Raw genomic sequence first — 24871 nt, 5'->3', positions numbered from 1 at the left:
CTTTGAAAATTAAAAATATTACCATAAACTGGTACGTTAAAAAGTATCCTTAAGACACTCGTCAAGAAAATCCTAAAACTTCACAGTAATGGTGTCTCCCAAGCCATACAGAATTAAGGGGCATAGTGTTGTCTTTTTCTTTTTTTGTTTCAAGCGTAGTCTTGTTTAATGACTCATCAGTTTCTATTAACAACAGTAAAAAAAAAAAAACAAAGTTGTATATATAGAGAAAGGATTGCCATGTGATTCTGAAATTAAAAATAAAAATATTAAAATGATATTAAATTATTGAAAAAAGATAAAAATGATATAATATCTTAATTTTATATAATCTTTTCTCGTCGCATATAATTATGTTAATGTATGTTGGTAGTCATAAATATTATTAACCCCTTCATATGTTTCAGAGGATTCATTCATTTATAGGCATAGCATTACAGAAAAGATTTTCCCCATCTCATATGCAACTATATCAGATAATTAAGCCCTTTTCACTTGTAACTATTATTCGTCCGAGCTACCTTCACCGTATATAGCATCAATGGGGACCAAAGCAGATCACTACTTCCATGGAGCCAAGCCTGTCATATCCTTTATTTGCAACTAATTATGAATGTGCTGGACCGTAAGCATTTAACCTATTATTTATGGTTGCTTGGTACTAGTACATCATGTGTCACATGCAACAATTTGGGAACTATATATAAATCTGTGTTATGGTTTTTCATACGCCTTACAATTAAGATGCACAAATTGAGTCAGCTATTTTTCGTACGCCTTATACTGCAAATTTTTACTCCGACAGACATTAATGGACAGTAGATAGTCATTGAAAACGAAAATATGTCATCATACCTCTTAGAAATGAGCTCCAAACATAGGGCTTTGGGAGATAATTAATTAAGTAGAATCAGTTAAAGGGCAACTCTCCTTTGGCGGGTTCTCGTTGAACTAGATCCAGATTTATCATCCACGACCATGAACCTGCCAAAGGAGAGAAGCCCTACAACTAGTTCACTTAGCTGATAATTTTCATTTTCTTGTGGCACAAAAGAAAAAGGGTGTAAACTGCAGTTGTGATTTAAGCAAAAGGGTACAGCCGGAGATTTATAGGGTCTTGTACCAGTGGGAGAAGTTGTTTAAGGCATAGCATATGCGGAGGATATCCTTTGGTGCCTGCTTTCTACGCATTTCCATGCAAAGCAAAGGCTCCTTTTATCTTAAAAAGCCTCTTCCAAATATTTGACAGATTCTATAATTAGTTTGATTGATTTAGACCTATGATTGTTTCTAATAGTTCTCGTTTCATTGTGTCCATATCCATCTCTAGAAGGTGAAGGGAGGAAGAAAAAAAAAATAAAAGGAAGAAAGAGTCAAGGCGAGATGCTTCGCTTTTCAGAATAGTATGTGGCAGCCAAATATGGACCTAGGGGTATATCCTTTATAATATTCTTTTTTGTTTTAAACCTGCTTAAAGATATTTTTTTTCCCTGGCTTTTGAGTGTAATCTTCTTCATCCAATGAGAAAATTTCCCAGCAGATTGTCAAATTATTTGCGATTTCCCTTTGTTTTCCACTTCCACATGCTTGATGTTGTGAAAAACTCCCTTCCTCTCCTCTATTTTACAAGTTAAAAGATAGCAGAAACGTTTATATTTGTATGCATCTATAACAGGTTGGTAGTGACTAAATATTCTTTGCCATCTGGGATTCCTAATTTATTTATTCATTTAATGTTTTGACATTAAAATCGCAGGTAAAACCACAGAAGTAGTCAAAGCATGACAAAGGGATCAACAAAACAGTTCAGATATTTAGAATAGTAGTCATAAGCAATGTGGCAGCTGCTTTGGATCTGGGAATTTTTCATAATCACTGAGCTTAATTTTCTAACTAATTAAGCTGAACTTTCAAACGAGTACAAGGTTTGAATCTCAACTATTACAATCCTTTCCCTTATTATCTTTTGCGCTAAAAACTAAAATGATGTAAAGCTATAGTATTAGCAGCAGTAGTAGTGTAAACAGAATTGCAGAACAAGTATATATATATATAATATATGATTTCTAATGTCAAGCATTCATAACTGCAGCTTTTCACATATGATTTAAACTTCAAATTTGCTAGTCATTTCTTAACCAAAACAAGGAAAATTAAATCAACTTCAATGACTTGGATTCTTAATTGGCTATTCTCTCACTCAATATCTTCACACCCATGTACCTGCATGCATCACATCAAAATAGAAAATGTCAATTAAACAAATAGTTATCAACTTCAATGAATATGCTAAATTAGTTACCGTCCAAGCATCATTACAGTGGCCTGAGGATTAGTCCCAGGTGAGTCGTTGAACGTGGATCCATCGATAACCCTTAAAGCATCCACACCTAGAACCTTATAGTCAAGATCAACAACTTTACCAACTTGGCAACCTCCATGATAGTGCCATATAGTCATCACAGTGTCCTTGCAAAACACTTCCAATGGCATTGAAGGATTGTAATGTTTAGGCAACAAATTCAATGGGGCATTTGCAGTCATATTGAGAAGAATAGGCCAAGACAAAAACTCATATCTGAATCTAAAGAAAGCCTTTGATTCTATGATTTTCTCAATGGTTTGAATTCCTTGGACACATCTTTGGAGGTCTTGTGGATCCTTGAAATAATTGAAGGTAACTGATGGGTTATCGTTTGGATTTCGGGTCCGAAGCTCCAAATGGCCTGTTGAAATCGGACCCATAACTTTTTCTAGGATAAACCCACCTCTAAAAGTTGTCTCGTCAAGATTGTTCATGTATTCGACAGCTGGAGAGGAAGAAGCACCACCTGCGAAGTTTTCACCACTGGCGGCTTCAATGTAGCTTCCAAAATGGGTGATACCAACAACTTGGATAAGCGAAACCTCAACTGGAAGAGGAGATGGGATGAAGACGGCGTTCATGGGGTTATCGGACATGCCTTGGCCAACCAGGGGCTGGTCAAGCACCACCGTGATGTCGTGGGACTTGAGATGTTGTGCAGGCCCCACTCCACTCAACATCAACAGCTGCGGGCTTCCCAATGCTCCCGCTGATACAATGATCTCATTTTTTGATCCTTGTTTAAGATATGCTTTGTGCTTGGCCCCTGTTGTATCTCTGAAAACCACTCCATGAGCCTTCGGCCTTCGTTTCCCTGCCATTGAAACTAAACACTCGGTCATTTTTAAGTTCAGACATATTTGATCTAGTTATAAGTACATGACGTACCTTTAATTGCAAACAAGATTTTGTGCACAGAAGCATGCAAAAAGACGGTGAGCCCGCTGGGGTTAGCATACTCCAATAAATCAGCTGCCGTGTGTCTATTCCCTTGTTGATCGAAGATTGTTCCACCCACTTTGGTCCCATAAATATGGTCATAAGTAAACCCATTGGATGGCATCACCCCAGCCTCCAGCAGACCATCCCTTACAGCTGACTGCCATTGCCCCAGTGATGGCTCAAATGCCACTGATTTTTCCATCCATTGATACGACTCCTTCACTAATCGTCCATCCCAACCCGCTTGCCTGATAATTAAACAATAAATATATAACCTTCAATTGTCAATGATGATGTAGGAAAAAACTTTATGGTGCAAGTGGAGTACTTGATATATTCATCGCTGGCGCGTGTGTAAAATCCTGCATTGATACAACTTCCGCCACCCAACACCCGTGCACGTGCATTAATTACGCCATCTTCGGAGATGAACCGCTGTGATGGGGATGACTGGGAAAGGTCAGAGAGGGCAGCACCAAAGCTTGCCATTTTAGTTATGTTGGGGTTACCATAAGGGGAGCCACCACGTTCAAGGAGCAAGACGGTGGCGTTTTGAGATAATGTGGCAGCTAATGGACATCCGGCGGTGCCACCACCGACAATGATGTAGTCGTAATATGATAATGTTGAAGCTGATGTTGCATCGTACATGAACGAGTAGTTCGGAGCTATACGGATAGAGACGACAATCATTACAGTTTATTGTGCATGAAAATGATGGTATGGTAGTAAAATAATATATTTTACTTGTAATTCAAATAAAAATATAAACATTAAAAACAAAAATATTTTATCATCTAATTTCTTGAATTTATTTAAAATATATGTTCTATGGATTGCTACAAAGCAGATACTTTAGTCGCGCAACCATATGGGCGGCATTAATTTCCCAAAAAGTTTTATTTTAGATTACAATAAATGAAAGGGGTCCATGACAAATACCTCTGGGCATAATCGCTTTTTGGCACTCACATTTTATAAATAAATAAAATTATTTTTCTTTTTAAAAAAAATTTAAAATTTTTATTTTTATCAAATCACTTCATAATAAATGGAAAAATTAATATTTGTTAACTTTGTTAACGTAGCATACCTACATATATACAATTTAAACAATTAATTATTTTTTAAAGTTTTTGAAAAAATATAAAATATTTTAAAATTTTAAAATTTTAAAAATTATTTTTATAATTTATAATTTTAAAAATAATTAATTGCTAATGTGACATACCATGTCAATAAAGTTAACATTTTGTATTCAATTTGGAGTGATTTGACAAAAAATAAGTTTAATGACTAAAAGAGACGAATAATTAAATGGAAGGCTAAAATGACTTTTTTTGTAAAATTGAAGGGCCAAAAAAATCATTATACCCAATAAGTACTTTGGGAAAAAAGGACTAATTGTTGAAGTTTACAATCTAAAAGTCCAATTTTGTTACTAGTCTTTGTACTTTAATTTAGTCAAATTTAATTTTCTTACTTTTTCATATTTTTAAAATTTTGATCAAACAGTAACAATTAATTAATTAGATCAAATAGATAAGTATCTTAGGGTTTTATTTTCTATATTTTTCTTATTTTGAAATTTTAACCTTAACTCAAGTTATAGTTGTTGAATCCATAAATTAAAATGACTGATTTTTGTGAACATTATACAAAAACAATAAAATGTATTGTTTTAAGGTATATTAAGATTCAATCTCTGGTTGATATTGCACATATAAAAATATGTTTAACACATAAGATTTTAAAAATAATAGAATTTAACTGTTATCGTTTGAGGTTACAATTAAAATTTTAAAATTTAAAAAGTATAAGAATAAAATATTCAAATTAATATCGTGAACTATATTCACAACTTACGCATAGTACAACAACGAATGAAATTATAAATGTCTATGTTAATCAAACTGATATATGAAAATACAAAATTGTGATTAATACATAGAAAATTGATGAAAATAAGTACTGCATACAGATATATATATATATATATATATATATATATGATATATTTAAAAACAAAGTTATCTGACGAATTTTCTAAATAAAAAATAATAATAATAAAAATTTAACTGCTTCCTTTGTATTAACTGTACTGGTCGATACTTAAGTTGGCGTATGTTTATGCATTAAAAATGCATTACATAGTATTATATTAGTCTTAAAAGTAAAGAATTCATCCTATATCATGTTGATTATAATTATGGATATAATGAATGTTTAATGAATTGCGATAGACATCCATGAAATGAAAATCTAAATCAGAACTGTATCTTTATTCTTTAGAGCATTCATTAACAACAGATTTTAATTTTTTCTTCAAAGAGTATTTTGATTCCTCTTAATCTGTGTTTATGGATCGACCAAACTAAAAAAAAAAAAAAAAAACCTTCTAATATGGTTATTACAATATATATGTCTATTATCTATATAAGGCAAAAGAAATATATGAAAATTTGAAGCAACACCTGTTTCGGTGGCAGCAAAGCCATGAAAGAAGAGAAATCCAGCTAAGGCACCTGCAAAAAGCCTCCACCACCACCCAAGATTCATTGTCCCTATACCACAAACTGCAATAGGCAAGGCAACACTTTATATCATATATGTATATATGAACTGATGAGGGTAGCGCTCAATGTATACCAACAAAACCCAAACCTGGTTTTGTCATCTGTTTATATATATACCTGAGAAAAAGAGAAGGCTAGGAAATGAAACTCAAGTGTAGGTAGGGATACTCCTCCAAATGTAAATAAATACTGTGGCCTCGCCTACCTGCATTTTTTGCTAATATATAGTGCTGATTGACATTGCAAACAAACCGACAAGTGGGGGCAGAGGGGGCAGTTGAGCCTGGTTTAATGCACCTAATATTAGCTTACACCTTCATATCTCCATGTTCCAGAGGTTTTAGCCCCACAAAAAGTAGTTAAGTTTAGAAAACTAATTCCACACTTTTTCCTTTTTTACTTGTATTAGCGCTATTACTTGCTTTCTTCTTCTGCTCTTTTTAAATAATTATTTTTTACGTTTTTAAATTAAAAGCTGCTGGGAGAGATGAGGTGTAATATGGTAAAATAATATCTTAAGTTGTATATTTAATTAATGTGATGCCACATAATGGGTCAAATTTCATTTATGTTAATAACACACTTCAGTATATTAAGTAACAGATAACTAGGCTTTTGCATGTACACAGGCAAATATTAGATAAGCATCCTGTCCCATAAACATAATGGGACTATGATTATGTAAATCTTTAAGAAAATAATGTAAGATTCAAGCGTCTAAACTAAAGAAAATAATGAGATTAGCTGAAACAGGTTACTTAATAACACTATCACATGTAGTTATGGAAAATACAAAACGAAATGGGGTCGAACTTTACAAGCTTTTCGTTGCTGCTTCCACTGGATCTTTTCTGTCTCATGTTAAAAAGAAAGGCAAACAAGTTCCAGTAGAAGGAGCAAAAAGAAGCTGAGGAAAGCGGCGACCCTATTCTATTAGGCTGGGAAATACACTTTTAAAAATTAAAAAAAAAAAAAGAAAAGAAAAGAAAAAAAAAGTCAACAAAAGGATATGAAATACTGTTCAAACTACTCCTCTTGTGCTCAGTAGTCTCTGTAGAAATGTACAGTTTTAGGAAGGTATGGATCTTGCTATATTTACATGCACAAGTGAGCGCTTGTGGAGTTTGGTTTACAAACTACCATGTTGTAACCATTTTGACTTGTAGGATTGTGCCCTACGAGGTGCAATGATCTCGAGTGCACCGACAACACATTTCCGATATGAGAAATCTACAGTTGTCTCATCTGTTCTAACCAAAAAGAAACAACGACTGTCTGCATGATCGGGATGATGCCCTACCTGCAAAAGATATGGAAATGAAGCATTAGAACAACTTTTGTTTCCTTTTTTTCATTGTCTCATTTTTTGCTTTCTTTTTCCTATTTTTCCAGTATCACGTACCTTTATTTCCTTAGCTCCAGATCCGATCTTCTCAACCCTATGAGGGTGAAAGTACAAGGCCATCATCAAGGTATCCCAGTCAGCTTCACTTACCCGGTGATCAATAGGATATCTGCAGTCGGCACAACCGTGAGTTCAGAGAATATTAGGAATTTGGGACAGATATCAAAAGCTATTAGAATATAAGGGCACCAAAGCCCATGTACAATACCAACAATGGAGGAAAAACTTGAGCACTATAAACATAGAACATAACCAACAATTGGAGGAAAGCTTACTTGCGCAAAATATTCTTTAAATTACGCTCAAGCCTCTGAACGTCATTCAAGGTTAGACGTCCTCTCAAGAGTGACCTTGTTTTCGTTTCAATCTTCTTCCACTCATCAAAGACAGAGTCACGAAGAGCTCCCTTGAATGAAGAACTATGTTTCTCAGATGTAGAGTTAAAAACTTTAGGTATTTCAAACTCTATATCCTGCTTCTTGGAATTAATAGAATCTCCTAGCAGCTTATACACATCAACCGGTTCTGCAAGCTCTTCATCCTGAAAAATAGTAATGGGATGGATGGATATAATGACCGTTACTAGCCAAAAATCTCTTCTTTTTTTTTAAGAAGGAAACTAAAGGAAGAACCAGTAGACTACTAAGGAATTCGGATCTAAACCTCAAGAGTATAAAATAACAATGATTAAAAAAAAATGTAAATCTTGATTAATTTGAAGCACTATTAAACTTATATACAGCTCCATCTCAAATACAGCTAAGAAAGTAGCGTAGATCATTTTTATACCTTGACCAGATGGAGAACAAGTGGATCTGTACTATAAGCATCAAAATGTACCTCATGCACAGGATAGTCCTAACCTTGAGATACGAAATTGAACTCTTTGACTCAGAAATTTCCAAGTCAGTGATACGACAATAGGATCTTTCACAAGTGTTACTCTCTTAGTTGAGAAACATTTACCATCAAGATGCATTCTCTTCTATAAGTATTTCGCTTGAGTTTCTTTATTGCAGCTCAAAAACCAACTACATTCTGCAGAGAACCTATTTCCACTATCCTATTCAGCATCAGTTGATAACAAGCCCAAATCCGTAACTCCATATCACTTCCGGAATGCATTATTCATAAAATAACTTTGATGGTATCTTATGTCTCACCCATTCTTTGCCTCTCTCTTCTTTTGAACCAAAAAAAGGGGGAGACGCTTAAATATTCAATACCCAACAATTTCCAATCAGTTAATGCAACTATAGTGAAAATCTAATCCACAATGCTACATATTTAAAACAACAGCAAGATCTGCATAAAATACCTTCATAGAATAGACTATATCGAACTGTCCACCAGTCCCAATATGAGGAACCCTTCCCCAAGCCAATAGGTCAATGGTCCCTTGAAGATTATCCGCAACTCCAGTCTTTGCAGCTTTGACAAAGCAAGCACTAGGGTTCTGCCACAAATTGTATAAAGCTAAGTTGACTATAAAAATGACAGCTACTTGACATTTTATATTAAGAGCATCAAAGTAGAAACAATGACAAGAACTAACTGAAAAGCATGCTTGCATGAAAGGAGAAGAGACAAATGCATGTTCTCTTTGTTGTTTCAAGCCTTTTGAATTTAAACCAACAAACTCCCCGGTAGCTGACAGACAATTGGCAGCAAGATGCAGATGTTCATTTAGTATAGACTTGCCAGTATCTGATATTGCACTCTTCATATTCTGCATAGAGGAAGGCATGAGCAAGTTAATATATGCAGTTACCCTTAAGCTTTTGTGCAAGTAGAAAACAGGGAATAAATTATAACAAGGATAACAAACATTGAGAAAAAATCTCCATCCAGCATCTATTCCGAATGCCAAGCAAAACTGATTAATGTTATCTGGATGGCTCCGTGTCCAATCGATTATATCCATTAGTTGGAGGCAATCATTCATAAGCACACTCCAGAGTTTAGTTATACCAAAATCGCCAGATACAGAAACCCTCAAGTAAAGTTCACCAGGAGCAGATTTATGAGAATTTGGGACTCTGATTTCCTCATTCCATAAAATTTCCACCTTCTTGATCTCCGGGAATCCTAAAGAAAATTTCAAAAATTTGAAGGCAGAAACAGATGAATATCACCAACTTGTAACCAACTTGTAACCAACTACTAATGCATATCTACAAAGAAGCATGTCACATCTTTTAGGCCATTTGATATTTCTGGTGGTTTAAATATTGCCTTTTACATTTGACCAGACCCTACTAAAGATTCTGCTTTTCCTACCAGGAATTTGGTCATACAATGATACAAGTTCAAATATCAGAACTTCCACCAATAAACAGACGTAAACAAAATACGGAATTACAGTTATAGGTAAAAGAGAAATCCACACTAAGGGAAGGCGTAACCTTCAATATTTTCAAAAACAGAGTGATAGAAATAGTCTACCAGCAATTCACATGGCAAATTTAGATTCCAACAATATATTCTCAATCTTGACGGTAGTTGTTCAAAGACCCATAATAAAGGTCTAAGCCATTTCACCAAATCAGCCCTCAAATGGGATTCCTCACACTAGTCAATTTGCTCCTTCAAAAAAAAATACTAGTCAAATTGGATGCAAGTACATACCTTTTACCACTGCTTCCAGAAGGGAAGGTATCACCATGTCTTCAATCACATCCAGTTCTATACGAGAAGTTTTACATTCAACAATTGTAACAGTGATACAAAACGTATCATCTTCATTTTCCATGTCAATAATAGAACAAGCCCTGTCATTCAATCAAACAAATAAGAAGCAAAATAAAGCTCTAGGAAGTAGACTATAATGCTAGCAGATTCAATTACAGCGACCATTTTCCACCCTTCAGAATTCAAATGCATTGGAACAACTACCATCTGGAAGCATATTATTGAAAATTTGAAGCCCTCAAATGAAATAATTAAATTGAATTTATGCTAATTATAGTTTTTCATGCATCTAACCATACAACTTTGAGACAGGCTGAGATTAGATTGACAAGGGCCACAAAAATCAAGGCATAAACTTGGGTGCAAGCCATGAAAACAAAAGATTGAAGCTCTATTTCTGCATCAGAAATTGATAATACATGTACAAAGATATAGGTCATGATCTTAATATTGACAGAAAAAGCACAAATTTGGGGTCTTCAAGATTTCTTTCAACAGGGACTAGAGGGAAAAGAGCAACACATATTACCAGTGCCTCCTTTTTGCAACATCTACTCATGCTAAAAAGGGGCAAACTTACTTGCTTGTAACTTGCATGTCAGGCAAATTGATTTTCCATAGTCTTTTGGCATTGGTGCAGTGCATGTGAAGAGCATCAATAATAGAATGCACTGTAAGCCGCCTCCTTTTCACAATATCCTGGAAAGTAAATAATTTAAGGTGAAACTTTGAAGTGGAAATCTTATCAACATAGATACACCACTTGCGTATCACAGTACCTTAAACACATGAAAATGGCAAACCCAAGGACTGAAACGGTTTTCACTAGACATCTGTGGAGAGAAGCTAGTGCCATATAACACATTAATAAATCTCAAATAAAAAAGCATCAGAGTAATGGGAAAAATAAATCACAAAACAAGAAAGGACAAGAAAATAAGAAAGGAACTTAAACTCACATTATTGAGACAGTAGACACAATATCTTTAAAGATCAGCCTCTCCAAATGATTCTTGACTTCTAAGGCTCCATACTCCTGACCGTGCCTTCTCCTTACAAGTTTACCAGATAAAAATAGTGACATAGTCTGGTCAGCATTGCTTCTTTTAGAACCACACTCAAGGACCCTCTGAGCAATTTAATCAGAATAATATGTTAGCATCCCACCATCTGCAATTATATGTAAAGTAATTTTGGTGGACTGAATCATAGTGGCGCATGAACATAAAAAGAAATCATATGCCACTTAATCTATTAGAAGGAACATTACGAAGCAGCATGTATTGTAGTTGACCATGAACACGTAAAGATCATTTGTTTTTGTTCTCAACAGTGTCAAGGTCCTTATCAACTCTATTAGGTAGTTTTCAGCACAGTAATTTTGTATCCTTCAAATTTTCTTTAGATGAAAAGGTCACCCATTTCCTCATCAGGTTGGAGGGAAAGAAATTCTTTGACAAGTTTTTTAATTCTTCAAAACACCATCAGGGATGGGAGGGGGAGGGGGAGGGGGAGAGGGAGGAGGAGGTGGAGGTGAGGAGATAGAGAGAGAGAGAGAGCACCTTCAAGTTCAGCAATGGAGAAGATTCAAGTAGACTAATTGGCTGATCCAATGCACTATATGCAGCCTCAGAAATGGCACAGGCAGATAATGAACCAACAGGTTGTCCACCTATTCCATCAGGAAGACTATTGCCCTGACTTACTAATTTGTCAGGGCAACTAGTTGGACTAAATCTACCCTTATTGGTATTATAACAGAACTGAACAACCTGATCCCCATATGCATTCCTCACAGTTCCATCATATGCTGTGCATAGATCACGCATGAAGAACATCAACCTTCGTGACAGCGTCCCAGGAAGGTCAGCATTGTCACTGAAAGATGTGTCTCGAGTAGTCACTGAATGAACAAAACATTCTAATGGATTCAGACCCTTCACAAACGAACTTTCGACCACAGCATAGGGGATATATTTCTTAGCAGACTCATCAGTATCATCAACCTTTTGGGTTAAGATGTGAGACTTTTGATTATTCCATGCAGCACATGAGAGCTGATGAGGAAATCTGAATGATAAAGGGACAAGTGAATGTTGCAATCCAAGACACATACTATGCTGTACTAACTTCAGCAAGTTACCCTTGCTCCCTGCTTTGAACATGGTGAATAATGAATTCTCTTTATTTGCATACTTGTAGAGTAAATTCTGAATATCACGGAAAACTTGCTTAAATGAATCAACAGAAGCTTGGCTAAGTGCAGCAGATCTTTGTTTCTCATAGCACATCTGCTCAACATCCAAAACCATGAACCTATTAGTTTCTTCATCGTTTCCAGCCAGGAAATCTTGACAAGAATCAACCATTAACTGCTTGAAGTTACATGTCTGCTCTGCTTCTTGCAGACCATAGAAGATTTCATCCATCATGTTCTTTTGTGAATCTGAGTCAGGAGATAGATATAGGTCCAAGAGTGAAACACTCAAACCCCTCATTGACAACCACTCACAAAGAACTTCCTGAGCAGCATGCAAAAAGTCAAGGACCTTTCCTTGGTAATGCTTAATAAGACTTTGGAAAAGGTTGCCGTCAGCATCTCGTAGCCAAGTAGACCCTTCAGAAGAACATATGAGATCCCCATTGTGGATTACAACATCACTTGGTGCAAAAACATAATCAAATTCGGGAGGAAAGAGCATGCTAAATAACTGCTTTCCAGTCCAAACAGGATTACTTAGCAAAGGAGCTTTGACAATCGCTGGCAACGGTGAATGATTAGGACAGAACATTTCCAGCTGTTGCATCTGGAACAGGTTCAATAGTACCCCATCCTCCTTGACCAAATAAGCAGCCGTTAAACTATCATGACTGAGTGAAAGCAGATTTCGACCACTTTGGCCATTAATTAGCTGCCTATCCAAAGAAACAAGCTCACTGAGCTCAACCCTTGTGTTAATGGACTGAGGAACATAACCATGAAGGCAATCACCATCAAAATCTCCACGAAAAGGGGAACATATTAGTGGGTTTATCGAAACAACTGAATTGACAGGTAGAACTTTAACAGATAGTGCAATGAGAGAGTGTTGATGTATAGAAGGAGGTCTATTTATAAGTACTGTATCCCCATCATTTAGGGGCCTATAGATAGTGTCCCCTACTTGGACCTTTTCATTATGACGAATTCTAACTAATTTACTTTCTCTCCTAATGCGAATCTCACCCTTCTCAAGAATACGCAGATTACAACAAGTTTTCAATCTCTCCTCATTCCACCTGTTCAGTTGCTCAGCGATTTGCAATTTCTCGGCAACATGACATGGGATACCAATTTCAGACAGTTTAAGATTTGGGTTTCCAGTAAGAACCATGCGGAAGCAATGATCATTTCTCTTCCCAAGAATAACATCTTTCATATATCTTAAACCTGACATGTTGGAAGCAGAATCTTTATTCTTTTTCAGAGCAGCAATGAGTGCAGAATCTTCAGTTGATGGCTTCTCCACATGCAGCTGCACGTTGAATGTAATCAAAGAAAGAGAGCATAAGGTTCCATGAAAGTTGGACCAAATTTTAATTAAAAAGGAAGAAAGGTATAACTTGCCTTAGAAATTTTTAGGCATTCCAATACATGAGAGCTCAATTCATTTGCTAGCCCTCTGAAATCAACCAGTTTCTTGTAAACCCTGGTTCTTTCATCCTACAACAAAACCATATTAACCAGAAAATTCAGTAAAACTGAAAAGAAAACAAATGTAATGCATATAATAAGATAAACCATCCATATCAACCACAACCTTGGAAGCATGTAAATGAGGATGTTCAAAGTAAAGACTCTTACAAAGATCAATCGCTGCGCATTAGAAGATGTATGCATGATTTCTGTCACTCGGTGACTATTGGGTGTCACAGGAAAACAATTGAGGAAAATAGAGTCTGCTTCTGAAATAAACTTTTTAATGAACTCTGGATCAACGTCCTTCAACAAATGTCGAACCTGAAAACCAATAAGCATTATGCACTCATCAAAGTAGTGAAGGAAGGTCTGATATATATATATAAGGGGAAGAGGTAGGCCACTCCAATGCTTGCTTCCGCTCTACACTTTAAAAGAATATTTGAGACTTGAATAATAGTTTCCAAAACCAAAATACTCTTCAAGTAATATAGCAACTAGGATATATTATATATTAACACATGAAACAATTTAGGAGATATTTTCCTTCATGTTGCCTTCTTCACATGCAAGTAACAACAATTTTCCTTGCCGAGTAAGCTGAATTAGAGCCATATCTATTATAATATCATAATGGTTCTATAGAAAGCGAAATCCCATTCAAACCCATGATAGTTTTCAAATCACTAACAGTTTTAATTATAGTTTTCAAATCACTAACAGTTTTAATTTTTGGTTAAAACGATATTATTGTATGACAAGATTCCAAACCCAATTCGCATTTGCCAACAGGAATGTTTGCATTTTATGGAAACAACCAACTCACTCTCTTCCACCTTCCAAAAACTACCACCAGACATTGTTAAGAATCAAATAATTGAGTTTTTTTTTTTTTTTTTCCTTCATAGTTAAAAGTTCAATGTTGGTAAATATCAATGCAGACAAAATAAAGTAGGAAATGAAAAAAATATTAGGAAATGAAAAAAATATTCACTGCAAAACATATATCAACAAAAAGTTTTTAATTAGTATGTACCAGATTTAGTGGATTGCACCCCCATAAATAAATCATATGAGATGACATTATAGACAACAAAGAAATATAATTTTTTTATGTGAATTGGAAAAGAACATGATACCTGGGCATGTGATAGGACTCTTCTACCTGGTTTCACAAAACCTTCTTCTTGTTGTTGATCTTTTGGAATAAAGTCCCAGTAATCTGCAGGTAATGCTTGCCTTCCTCTCTTCCGGACCTTCATTAAAGAATTTTCACTTACCTCTACCATGATTGCACTTTTTCTGAAAAGCTCTTTCGAGGTTATCTTGAATCTCATGGGTGGATACCACTCTATTGAATTCCCCTGTTTCCAGAAATCATTAGTACAAAAAAGGGGAAAAAAAAAAGAGGATTAAGAAAACAAGAAGCCAGACAAACTTACAACACAATATTTACACCCCTTGGTTTCAAGTAATCTGGCTATAGAATTAGCACCCTGATAAATGCAAGAAAAAAAAAACATCAAAATTGCCTACGCCAGGACATAATTTGCTCAAAAAAGAAAGTAAACATACTACCAAAAAATCGGATCCCAGAGGGTAATCTCACTTCTAAAATCAGCATAGTTAAAAACAGGTAAAAGTCATAACTTGCAGAAAATTAAGTTGTGCCAAAAGGGATAAGGCTTTGTTTTGAACTTTAAATTCTTCAAATATTATTTTAATTTCTATTTTATCCTCTTTCCTTTCTTTAGAATGACAAGAAGGAATAACAATAATATGTTATAATGGAAGAAAAAGAAAAAATTATAACAGTATGATGATCCTCAGTTGATGAAGGTGAGAGGTACCCGACCTTCATCCATAGATCTTTCCGGATCGATTTACATCCTGGGCAAATCTTATTTAATATATGTACAACTTCTGAAAGAAAAAATGGATGGAGTATTGTGTATGGAAATTTAATAACCCCAAAATGGCCTACAAAGATGAATGGAAAGAAATCAGTATGTTACTGATAGCTACATAAAGAAACAAAAAAGTTAACAGATGCAAAATATCATTTAAGTTTTTCTAATTCGATATCCACCTTCACATTGTTTCATATCTCTGGCATCACAAGTGGTGCAATGATTAGAAAAATTCGGAAACCCCAACCTAGGATCAGACACCTCACTGGGTGCAGTAATTTCCAAGATAGACATGTTCTCCTGTCACAGTATCAGAAAAGAATCATAAGTGCTCAAATTGCTACAAGGAATTGAAATATGGGCATAATTAAAAGACTCCATGATTGTTCGCTTCCATGTCCAAAACAATCTGAAGCATAAAGTTAAGAAGAAAAGCATACAATAACCGTGAAGCAATAATTGTCCTTGAAAACAGAAAAAGCATGAATCAGTGACTAAACTATAAAGAAAGAAGGTCGGTGGCAGGAAAAAATAGATAACATGAGTGGCTTCATAGAAAGGAACTTCATAAACTAAAACAGAACCAAGCCAAATATAAGGATCTATATGGAGATAAGGGGAGATGCCCCAATGATAATATAAACATATATCACACAGATTGACTATGTTTTAGATTACCAGAAGGTGGGTGTGGATTGAGTGATCCAAATCACTCAACTCATTCCAGTATTATCAATCCCAGCATGCAAATAAACAAAGAGATAAAACAGTACTGAAATATACTTAGAGATAAAACAGTACTGAAATATACTTACATTATCAGCATCGTTCGAGACATGAAATTTTATGCCAGTGAGAAAGGCAGTTGAATTTTCTTGCTCTTCAGATGAGTCACTTTCCATGGAGGCCATTGACTTTTGACTTCTGATGACCAACAAACAATTAATATAGCATGCCGGCAAGAATTCAAATAAAGTTTAATATAAAATTACAAAGACAGAGATAAGATGATTAAACATTGGATCACAAGAATTACAATTAAAACTATATTTAGTTCAAAAAGTGAACTTCCAAGGAATAATAACATACACCAAAGATGTCTCAACACGTGAAAGCCTACGAGCACAACATCCATAGTAATATAAATAACTAATAAATCATTTATGGAAGTCCAAGAGGTATTCCAAAGAGAGAAACTGCTCGTCAAATTTTGTTACATGCATCTTAATCTAAAGCCTGTTCAATATCTCAGGCCACCTGCCCATGAGAACCGGATGGATGAAAAAAGTTGCTCCATAATAAAGAATCGGACGTAGGTCCAACAGCAGTATTCTGAAATAAACCTTAAACATGTTTTTGTACATAGCTTCCTAGTGTAAAGAATGAAAGCAATAAAGACGACAAACATTTAGTTTTCATTACCACCTTTTCAGTCAAAGAATTCAATTGACTCAAACGTTTAAAGATTAGTTCTCTTATTTTGCTAGTCCAAAGCAACATAATCAGAATCAACAATGGTGCAAGAAAACTTAAGTACATAGAACTTTAAATTCAGTCCCAAAATATAGAAATCATGTTTAGAAGCAAAAAAACAATAGCTATAAATAGTCTGGTGGCCAGCAACAACAAACAAGCTATCACCACATTCAAATAAACCAAGTTGACATGTCCAGCCAGAAGGTATGCATTTGGCCATAAACCCTCCATATACCTCTAGGAATATAAGAGCTATGTTTCATTCATCTTTACTTAACCCATAAGGAGAACAAACCTGCGGAGTTAATGAACTGCTATTTTCGAAATAAGCCTCGATTTAGAATTCAAGCTGCCATTTATAGCAGTTATAACCTGCCCGCAATTAATAAGTCTACATCATCATTGACAAAAATTCCAAGACATGTACCCACAATATCAATTGATCATAGGAAAAATGCACGAGTCATGGCCATCATCACTTGAAGAAAAAAAAGGAGCACAGTGGATAATAGCAAACCATTAAAACTAAAACATATGGATAATCCCAAGTTCATAATTAGGTCAATCAACATTAACTGCCGACAGAATAGAACAGTATCATTGACAGGAAGTAAAACATAAACTTTAAGAAACGAATACACAAGAGGCAATATATAAACCACCACTGTTCTCATTGCGGAATCAGTCACAAAACAAAAGCAGAATCCCCTGCTTTAGCTCAAACGTGTATGCAACTACTACTGATATAAAACGATAAAGTTCATCAGTATACATGATAGTTCCAAGCACATTGTTTAATGCATCATGTTTTAAAACTAAATCAATAGTACTATACCGCAAACAACAAAAGAAAATAGCATTAACCGAGACCACCATGCAGAACAAGAAAACCTCCTTAGTAACTACAAAAAGACCCAAAAACCATAATCAAGTGTCAAAACAAACAAGATCATCACAATCAGCCAAAAACCCAAAAATCCATATTGTAAAAAGACGCAGAAAAGAAATGGAAGAAAACATTGATCGCCAATAAAAACTAATAAACATGCAGCATTGATCAACACCCATAACCCCAAAAAAATATACATGAAAACACTTAAAGATAAAAACTTTACTCACTGTTGATAAAAAGGCAATGTACTTTTTTCCACTGAAACGACACACTCCCGGCCTCTCGATGAGTAAATGAAAACAGAGAGAGAGAGAGTGAAAGAGAGGATGGATTATGAGAGACGGACCATCATTATGACTCTTTACAGTGAAACCATGTTGAAGAGTGTAGAGGGCAAAATTATAAATAAAAGAAAGAACTAGGGTCAAATCAACAACCTCGAAATTGATTTTTTGTAAAATCTCGAAAATTGAAAATTAAGAAAGAAAAAAAAAAACCGAGCGAGAAATAGAGAGATAAAGACGCCGCCGGTTTGTACCGAAGACAAATATAATTCCACCCAGTTCAAGAAATTAGAAGACCAATGCCGATGACATAAAATATATTACCTTTTTTTTCCTCTTGCTGTCGGATCAAATTATCCCTATTCTCCACCTTATTTACGATTCTGGCATCACCTTTTTTTTTTTTTTTAATTACCTTTATTGTGAACTTGTTAGGTTACCGTGTTTTTCTAGGTTTTCACTTCCCAGTTAAATTACTGATAAGGGCAGATAGAAATTTTCATCTACATGTATAAAAAGTGGGTTATTCTTGTAATTTCGTGAAATTATTTGGGTTTCTTTATCTAGCGTCACTTTTTTATTAATTACACTATATTATGATTCACCAACTCCATTCTGAAATATGTGATCAGTGATAATTCAAATATTTTTTACTTTTAAAAAAATGGGATTAGTACGTCGATGTTAGGTAGGAAATACATAATTCTTTCTAAAATTATATCAGTATTAAAAGTTTCCTATTATTTAAGTTTATGTTGGAAGGGAAATTGTAAATATGGTTGAAGAAATTAGAAAAGGAACTGAAAGAAAAACAAAGGTAATGATGGTAAATAAAGATGACATAAATTAAAGATTCTTTTTTTTGTTACTGGACAACAATGCCCACTATTGTGTAACTTTAACGTATGTAATAAAGTTGCTTTCCCTGTCATCTCATATCTGTCAGTAACTTGACTCAGAGGCTTTGCCTTTTCAATTCAATGTCCACAATCTCTCTACATTCAATTCTAATTGCCACTTACTTCAATTTAAGCTGAATTAAAATATTATACTTATCAACTTGAGTTGCTTTAGAGTATGATTTTTTTTTCTTTGCTTTTTATTAGTATTAAATTTTTCGTTATATGCATCTTAGGCTTCCGTTTAGACATCACTTGTAAGAATTTCATCCCTCTTTTCCAGGTGAACATTTGGCTGCTTCAAACGTTTCTGCTACTGTTTTTTCTAATGCCTCAAATAAAGATTGGTTAGAGAAGCAACTTAGCTGCTTATAGATGGACATTAAAATCGGCTACAATACTTTATTTAGTTAGATAGTTGCCATTGTCTAGGTTAACCATTTGATTGAATTTTATAACTAAAAAAAAATTAAGGTTTTGGAATGTCGTTAACTTCTAGCAATAAGGAGGACGACGGTGCTTGTTCGTCTAATGGTCGTAATACCAAAAAAGTATGATTTAAGCAAAAAGTAGTGGATAGTGTTGACATGCTCATAGATTCGATGTCGGATCCAACGTTGTCTTGGAAGGACTTGCTTCTAGGGAAAACCAACAATTCATCAGTGGGTACAAGTGGAGGTTGTGGGAAAGATTTTGAATTCATGGAAGGAGACTTCACAAGGACCACTGTGAATGAAATGCCTACTATTGATTTTTCCAATCGGATTTAGCATTACCTATTAAAGGACATGGAGACTACAGTAGTGGTTAAACTATTGGGGCAGAGCATAGGATATGTTGCCTTCCAAAATAGGGTGCCGAGTCTATGGCAACCCCTTATGTTTTTTCAACTTATAGATGTGGAAAATGGTTATTTTTTTGTGAAATTTCAAACTAAGGATAACTATGAAAAAGTGCTTACCCTAGGGCCTTGGACTATTTTTGGTCAGCATCTTACTGTGCAACTGAGATCACTGGACTTCAATCCCCTCCAACCTTTTCCGACGGTGGCCATGACTTGGATTTGGTTGTCAGGCCTTCTCAGATACTTGTACAAAACAAAAACTTGAGGAGATAGGCGGAATAATAGGGAAGGTGGTGAAACTAGATTTTAACACTGATAATTTGTTGAAGGGACGATTGCTTGGATGGCAATATTCATCAACCTAGACATGCCATTAATTTATCAAATCTTGGTTAATGGCAAACCATAAAAAGTTGAATACAAAACCTTACTAACCATTTGTTTCTCTTGCGGGCAGTACCACCATGTTAAGGACTTATGTCCTTATTCTGTCTGCGTTAAGGGGATGTGTAACAACCTAAAATAGGGCCTAGGAGTTTTATGGATATTTTAGGAATTTTAGCCTTACAGTGTTTGGAATTTTGTGACATGACTTATCGATAATGTTTTTGGCTATGGTTTTTAGAAAATTAAATCAATTCTTGAAAATAAGTTTTAAAATTTTGAAAAATAGAACTGATTTGTAAAAGGGTCAAATTTGTGAGTTTTTAAGAGGCAATTAAACCAAATTTTAAATATCAACCTAAAATCATCCCCTACCTATAAATTTCATGTTAGTCTCTCCCCCAATATTGTGTGTTGTCGTCCCTTATTTGAAGAAGCCTCTCCCAATCAATTTTGAATTCCAATTTCTAATTCCTTTCGATTTCTATCATCTCTTAAGTTATAAATCTCCATAAAAGTTAAGAAAAACACCCAAAAATATCATAGTTTTCACCATTGTCAAGCTTTCGAGTTTTTCGGGTTTTCGATCAAACGCTTGGTTTTTCTTCAACTAACGTAATGATTCATCTTCCCATTAGTTTTAAATGTTTTAGTCTTTAAAACCAAGTTTTTGCCATTAAATCGTATGTTTTGAATAAAAGCCAAGAATTGGGTCGTTAATGGTGGATTTCAGGATATTGCATAGAAACGCGGTTTCAAAGTGTTTTTCAACTCGTTTTAACATGATTAAAAGGTTTCTAAACTTTTTTGGACATTTCGTTAAAGAATTCTTTAGTTTTAATGAATTTTTGAAAAATAGCCATAAAACATGTTGAAAAAAGTCGATACTATGAACTAAGTATTTTTGTGTAGTTTAAAGATTGGGAATTAGTCGTAGGTGAATTATATGATGAACGGAATTGGTTTTATGCAAAAAAAATTAAGTTTGGATCGAGATATTAAGATTTCAAGTTGGTTATGTTAAAGGTCTAGGCTACATGAGAACATAGCTAAGGCTTATGTTTTTTATTGCTTGTGGTGAGTCCTTAGCTAATTTTTGAATGTATTGTTGTGTGAATTATTTTGCTACAGCTTTGAATTAGTTAGGACTTTCTACGAGTAGAGATAAAGGAAAGGAACAGCTAGTTTGAATTTTTGGCTTTTTAGCGAAAGCGTATTGGTGAATGTTTAGAATAATTACTTGTGGATATGACTCAATGAATAATTAAGGAATTTAGTAGTAGCCTAAACCCATACTCTAAATTCTGAGTGTAAGCTTTCTCATACCTATGTTATATTATGAACTATGTGCTTATGTGTTTGTGAATATGTGAATTGAAATGAGAAGCTATAACACATGATATGTGGTTATGATAACAACTGTGAAAGTGAAAAGCGTGTACATGATATGTTTATGTTAATTGTTGGTGATAGTGTTTTTCTAAAGATGCAAATATGCAGTAATAGTGCACGGATGATCGGTAAGTGATATGTGTTTAATTTCGAATATTTTGGCCTTGTGATCTTGAAACCGTTGGATATAGTTGGCATGCCATAGGATTGTGAGTACTATAGTGATTTTGGGCATTGAGGCATTGAAACATGTTGGAAGGATAAGGGAATGTGAGCTAAGCTTCATTCAACGAGACATGTGAGAGGAAATAAGGAGAGTGTTAGCTTTATGCTTCACTTTTGGGAAATATTTGACTCTATGAGTCTATGCAGTGTGTTAGAGATCTGTGTATCTGATGAGTGATGATAGAGCTCACTTTTATGTTTCATAGCTCAAGTGTTAAATTATCTTAAAGTGTCTATATGTGTAATGTGATGTATGCCTAAATAGGTATGTGGTTGCTAGCCAAATTGTCTTAAATTATGAATATGTGTGTATTGTGATATGCGTTTATATAACATGTGACCACTATGCAATTTATCTATAAAAATCTTTTTAAGTGTTGTGATATATTCTTAAATTTTATGTGATTATATGTGTGATGTGATATATGCTTAAAAGTGAATATAATTTCCATGTAAATGAACTAGTAATAATGCACAAGTAAGTATAATATGACACTAGAGTTGGAACTGTTGAGGTTGTGCTATATGGTTGTTTTGTTAATGCTTGATGAATTATTTGCATAGTAGTTTTTCTAAGCATTCACTAAGCTTGCTAAACTCACTCACTCCTTTTTAAACTATTACAAATTAGTTATGTGCAGGTGTGAGTGGTGTGGTTTTTGAGAAGTAATCCAAGTAAATTTATTTGTTATTTCATAGGTGTTCTATATTTATTTATATTTTAAGGAATAAAGGAATGTGGTAGACTTGTTTATAGCCATGTTAACTTCTAAACATTTTGCTGGTTTTTGGTTCAGTTTATAAGGATTATTTGTTATTGTTATGCTTGGGTTCGTGAACATGACGATGGTTTAACGTTACTTGCTTGAACACGATTTTGCAATATTGAACTATTAATTAGGTCGTTAAATGATTATTTGTTGAAGTAATTAATGTATGATGTTTAGGAACTAAATTTTAATGAATTAATTGCATATGTATGCTGCATTTTTGAGGTCTAGAGTAGAGGTCTCGATAATCGGGTTTTAAAATCGATACCTCTGTGTTTTGAAACATGCAAGAAGTCAGAATATAGATTTGGTATCAATACTTTTGCTCAAATATCGATACTCAAGGTAAATATATCAATACTTCACAACATGTACCAATAATTTTCAAGACTTTGGTTTTTAAACGAGAAATAGAATGCAAGTTTGGTATCGTTTTTCTAGGTGTTATAAATACCATTTAAAGAAAATATCAATAACTTAGTGTCAGTATCGATACCTATGGACTTAGTTTGAGAATTTTTCTAAATGAGCCTTATTCATGTTTTAATATGTTTATAAGACTAATTAATGTAAGTTTAGCACGTGATAATGATGACTAACTATTATGATTGACTTAAGACCTATGCGAATAGTAAATTGATAGATGTTTTGTTAGAATGATCTTTTACTTGTTGGTTATGACATGAGACCATGGTGGGGCATCTTAAGCTTTTCTTAAAATTAGGGTGTTACAGTATGTTAGAGAGGAGGAGGTTATGGTGGGTGATAAACGCCAAATTATACATATCTATACCCCAAATACTTAGCATATTTATGGATGTTTACTACTAGATTTATGGATTTTGGTGCTCTTAATCCAGTCATTTCATGTTTTGTACTCAGGAGAGCACCAAGAGTCAAAGGAGCCAAAAACGAGCTAAAAAGGGACAAAACGGACCAAATCGAGAAAACCACACGGCCATGTACAATTTAATGGATCGAACACAGCCTAGCAATCACGTCACACGGCCATGGCACACAGGCGTGTCCCTTTTTCAAAGAGTTGTATTTTACACGGAAAAGGATATTTAGGGAGGAAGAAAGCTAATCCAAAGCCTATATAAACACCCTAAGTGTGACCTAATAAGGGGGGCCTCTTCCAGAAATTTTCTGGAATACAGAACCACACACCAAGAATTACTTGAAGAAAGCCAGACGATCCATCCCAAAAGCCGGAGCTACTCCAAGGCTGAAGATCTCTCTCAGAATTCCTTCAGGGGTTTTAGAGTTTTCTTCATGTTTTGTTATTTTTATACTTTTGAGATGTACTCTTATTTTATTATGAACTAAACCCGTTAGATACCTAAGAGGGATAAAACCTATAATGGATCTTGTTATTATTATCTGAACTGTATGATAAATACTTGATTTGTTTTTAATACTTGAGTTAATATTCCGAGTATTAATTCATGATTTGATGTGCTTATGCAGAGGAGGAATAGACCCTGCCTAAGAGTAGATTCGACATAATTAAGCGTAGTTGATCGAACGCCTAGAAATAGGGTTATGAGATTTTACCAGATTAGGGTGAAACCTAATATGGGAGTCCATAGAGTGATTTACTGCTTCCCTAGGGGTTTTAATTAAGAAAGATATTTCGATTAATTCAACTGAGGGTTAGACGTTATTAGTTTCGAAAGGGATAATAACATAGGTTAGGGAGTCTCACGGATCAAGTCAAGTGAATAAATCATCCGGTTCAGAGTCAGATAACAAATGAAATCTAGGTGGATTCCTCCTTGGGTGTCGTATTTATCAATTATTTTTCTTCAAATCTTTTCCCAAATTTTCTCTTTGCTTTAATTAAATTAGTTAATTAGTTTAGATAATTAGTTTAATAAACAAACCCTTTTATTCTTAGGCTAGATAATAAAAAGATAGTTATTACTAGTACTTTTGGTTCCTTTGGGTACGATATCCCCGTCTTGCCATTATTATACTATTGTTCGATAGGTGCACTTGCCTTTTTTTCGTGATAATAGTTAGTTTAGGTTTAATCTTCATTATAAATATTCATTACTTGTTACGAATCACGCGACCAAGTTTTTGGCGCCGTTGCCGGGGAATTGAAATATTAGGAACGCTAAATTTTTATTAC

At 34.5% G+C, this 24871-nt stretch overlaps 2 protein-coding genes and 1 long non-coding RNA gene across 11 annotated transcripts; 1 reads left to right on the top strand and 2 right to left on the bottom strand.

Annotated features, from left to right (window-relative positions):
• The first annotated feature begins 734 nt into the window (after window positions 1-734).
• LOC128279376 (uncharacterized) lies at window positions 735-2218 on the top strand. The gene is made up of 2 exons (XR_008269427.1): window positions 735-1675; window positions 1757-2218. It is a non-coding gene; the product is annotated as an uncharacterized LOC128279376 (long non-coding RNA).
• On the bottom strand, window positions 2030-6151 carry LOC108467758 (protein HOTHEAD-like). 4 transcript variants are annotated; one of them, XM_017768512.2, is made up of 6 exons: window positions 6001-6151; window positions 5782-5883; window positions 3636-3975; window positions 3254-3555; window positions 2303-3191; window positions 2030-2223 (listed from the first exon to the last, which is right to left on the bottom strand). In XM_017768512.2, exons 2-6 carry the CDS (start codon window positions 5864-5866, stop codon window positions 2181-2183), a joined length of 1659 nt encoding a protein of 552 aa, XP_017624001.1. In that variant the 5' UTR covers window positions 5867-5883; window positions 6001-6151; the 3' UTR covers window positions 2030-2180. The 4 variants fall into 4 exon arrangements, with proteins under 4 accessions (XP_017624001.1, XP_052873930.1, XP_052873929.1 ...); XM_053017970.1 differs by having other exon boundaries at window positions 2320-3191; window positions 6001-6121; XM_053017969.1 differs by having other exon boundaries at window positions 2303-3179; window positions 6001-6121.
• A 472-nt stretch (window positions 6152-6623) lies between these two features.
• On the bottom strand, window positions 6624-18648 carry LOC108470020 (DNA-directed RNA polymerase IV subunit 1-like). Of its 6 annotated transcripts, XM_053031965.1 has the most exons (20): window positions 18164-18521; window positions 17340-17416; window positions 16384-16492; window positions 15748-15868; window positions 15514-15638; window positions 15101-15154; window positions 14798-15022; window positions 13824-13979; window positions 13587-13682; window positions 11542-13494; window positions 10939-11108; window positions 10759-10825; window positions 10560-10678; window positions 9917-10059; window positions 9117-9376; window positions 8844-9017; window positions 8607-8744; window positions 7564-7829; window positions 7286-7397; window positions 6624-7183 (listed from the first exon to the last, which is right to left on the bottom strand). In XM_053031965.1, the coding sequence occupies exons 3-20, from the start codon at window positions 16477-16479 to the stop codon at window positions 7013-7015; spliced, it is 4446 nt and encodes a 1481-aa protein (XP_052887925.1). In that variant the 5' UTR covers window positions 16480-16492; window positions 17340-17416; window positions 18164-18521; the 3' UTR covers window positions 6624-7012. The 6 variants fall into 6 exon arrangements, with proteins under 6 accessions (XP_052887925.1, XP_017626688.1, XP_052887926.1 ...); XM_017771199.2 differs by lacking the exons at window positions 17340-17416; window positions 18164-18521 and adding an exon at window positions 18545-18648; XM_053031966.1 differs by lacking the exons at window positions 17340-17416; window positions 18164-18521 and adding an exon at window positions 18545-18614 and having other exon boundaries at window positions 16384-16489.
• Between the last annotated feature and the right edge of the window lie 6223 nt (window positions 18649-24871).

This window comes from Gossypium arboreum, chromosome 8 (assembly GCF_025698485.1).
Source record: "Gossypium arboreum isolate Shixiya-1 chromosome 8, ASM2569848v2, whole genome shotgun sequence".
NCBI lineage: Eukaryota > Viridiplantae > Streptophyta > Magnoliopsida > Malvales > Malvaceae > Gossypium > Gossypium arboreum.
This window is presented reverse-complemented; position numbering and strand designations above follow the sequence as displayed.

Bases quoted from the DNA above. Each gene is read 5' to 3' on its own strand.
- LOC108467758 (XM_017768512.2), bottom strand. From the start codon at position 5,866: ATGAATCTTGGGTGGTGGTGGAGGCTTTTTGCAGGTGCCTTAGCTGGA. The intron at 3,556-3,635 runs GTACTCCACTTG...TTTAATTATCAG, and splicing joins GCCAGCGATGAATATATCAA to GCAAGCGGGTTGGGATGGAC. The intron at 2,224-2,302 runs GTAACTAATTTA...TGATGCATGCAG, and splicing joins ACTGTAATGATGCTTGGACG to GTACATGGGTGTGAAGATAT.
- LOC108470020 (XM_017771199.2), bottom strand. From the start codon at position 16,479: ATGGCCTCCATGGAAAGTGACTCATCTGAAGAGCAAGAAAATTCAACT. The intron at 13,980-14,797 runs GTATCATGTTCT...ATTGGTTTTCAG, and splicing joins GAGTCCTATCACATGCCCAG to GTTCGACATTTGTTGAAGGA. The intron at 10,060-10,559 runs GTAAGTTTGCCC...ATTGAATGACAG, and splicing joins GACATGCAAGTTACAAGCAA to GGCTTGTTCTATTATTGACA.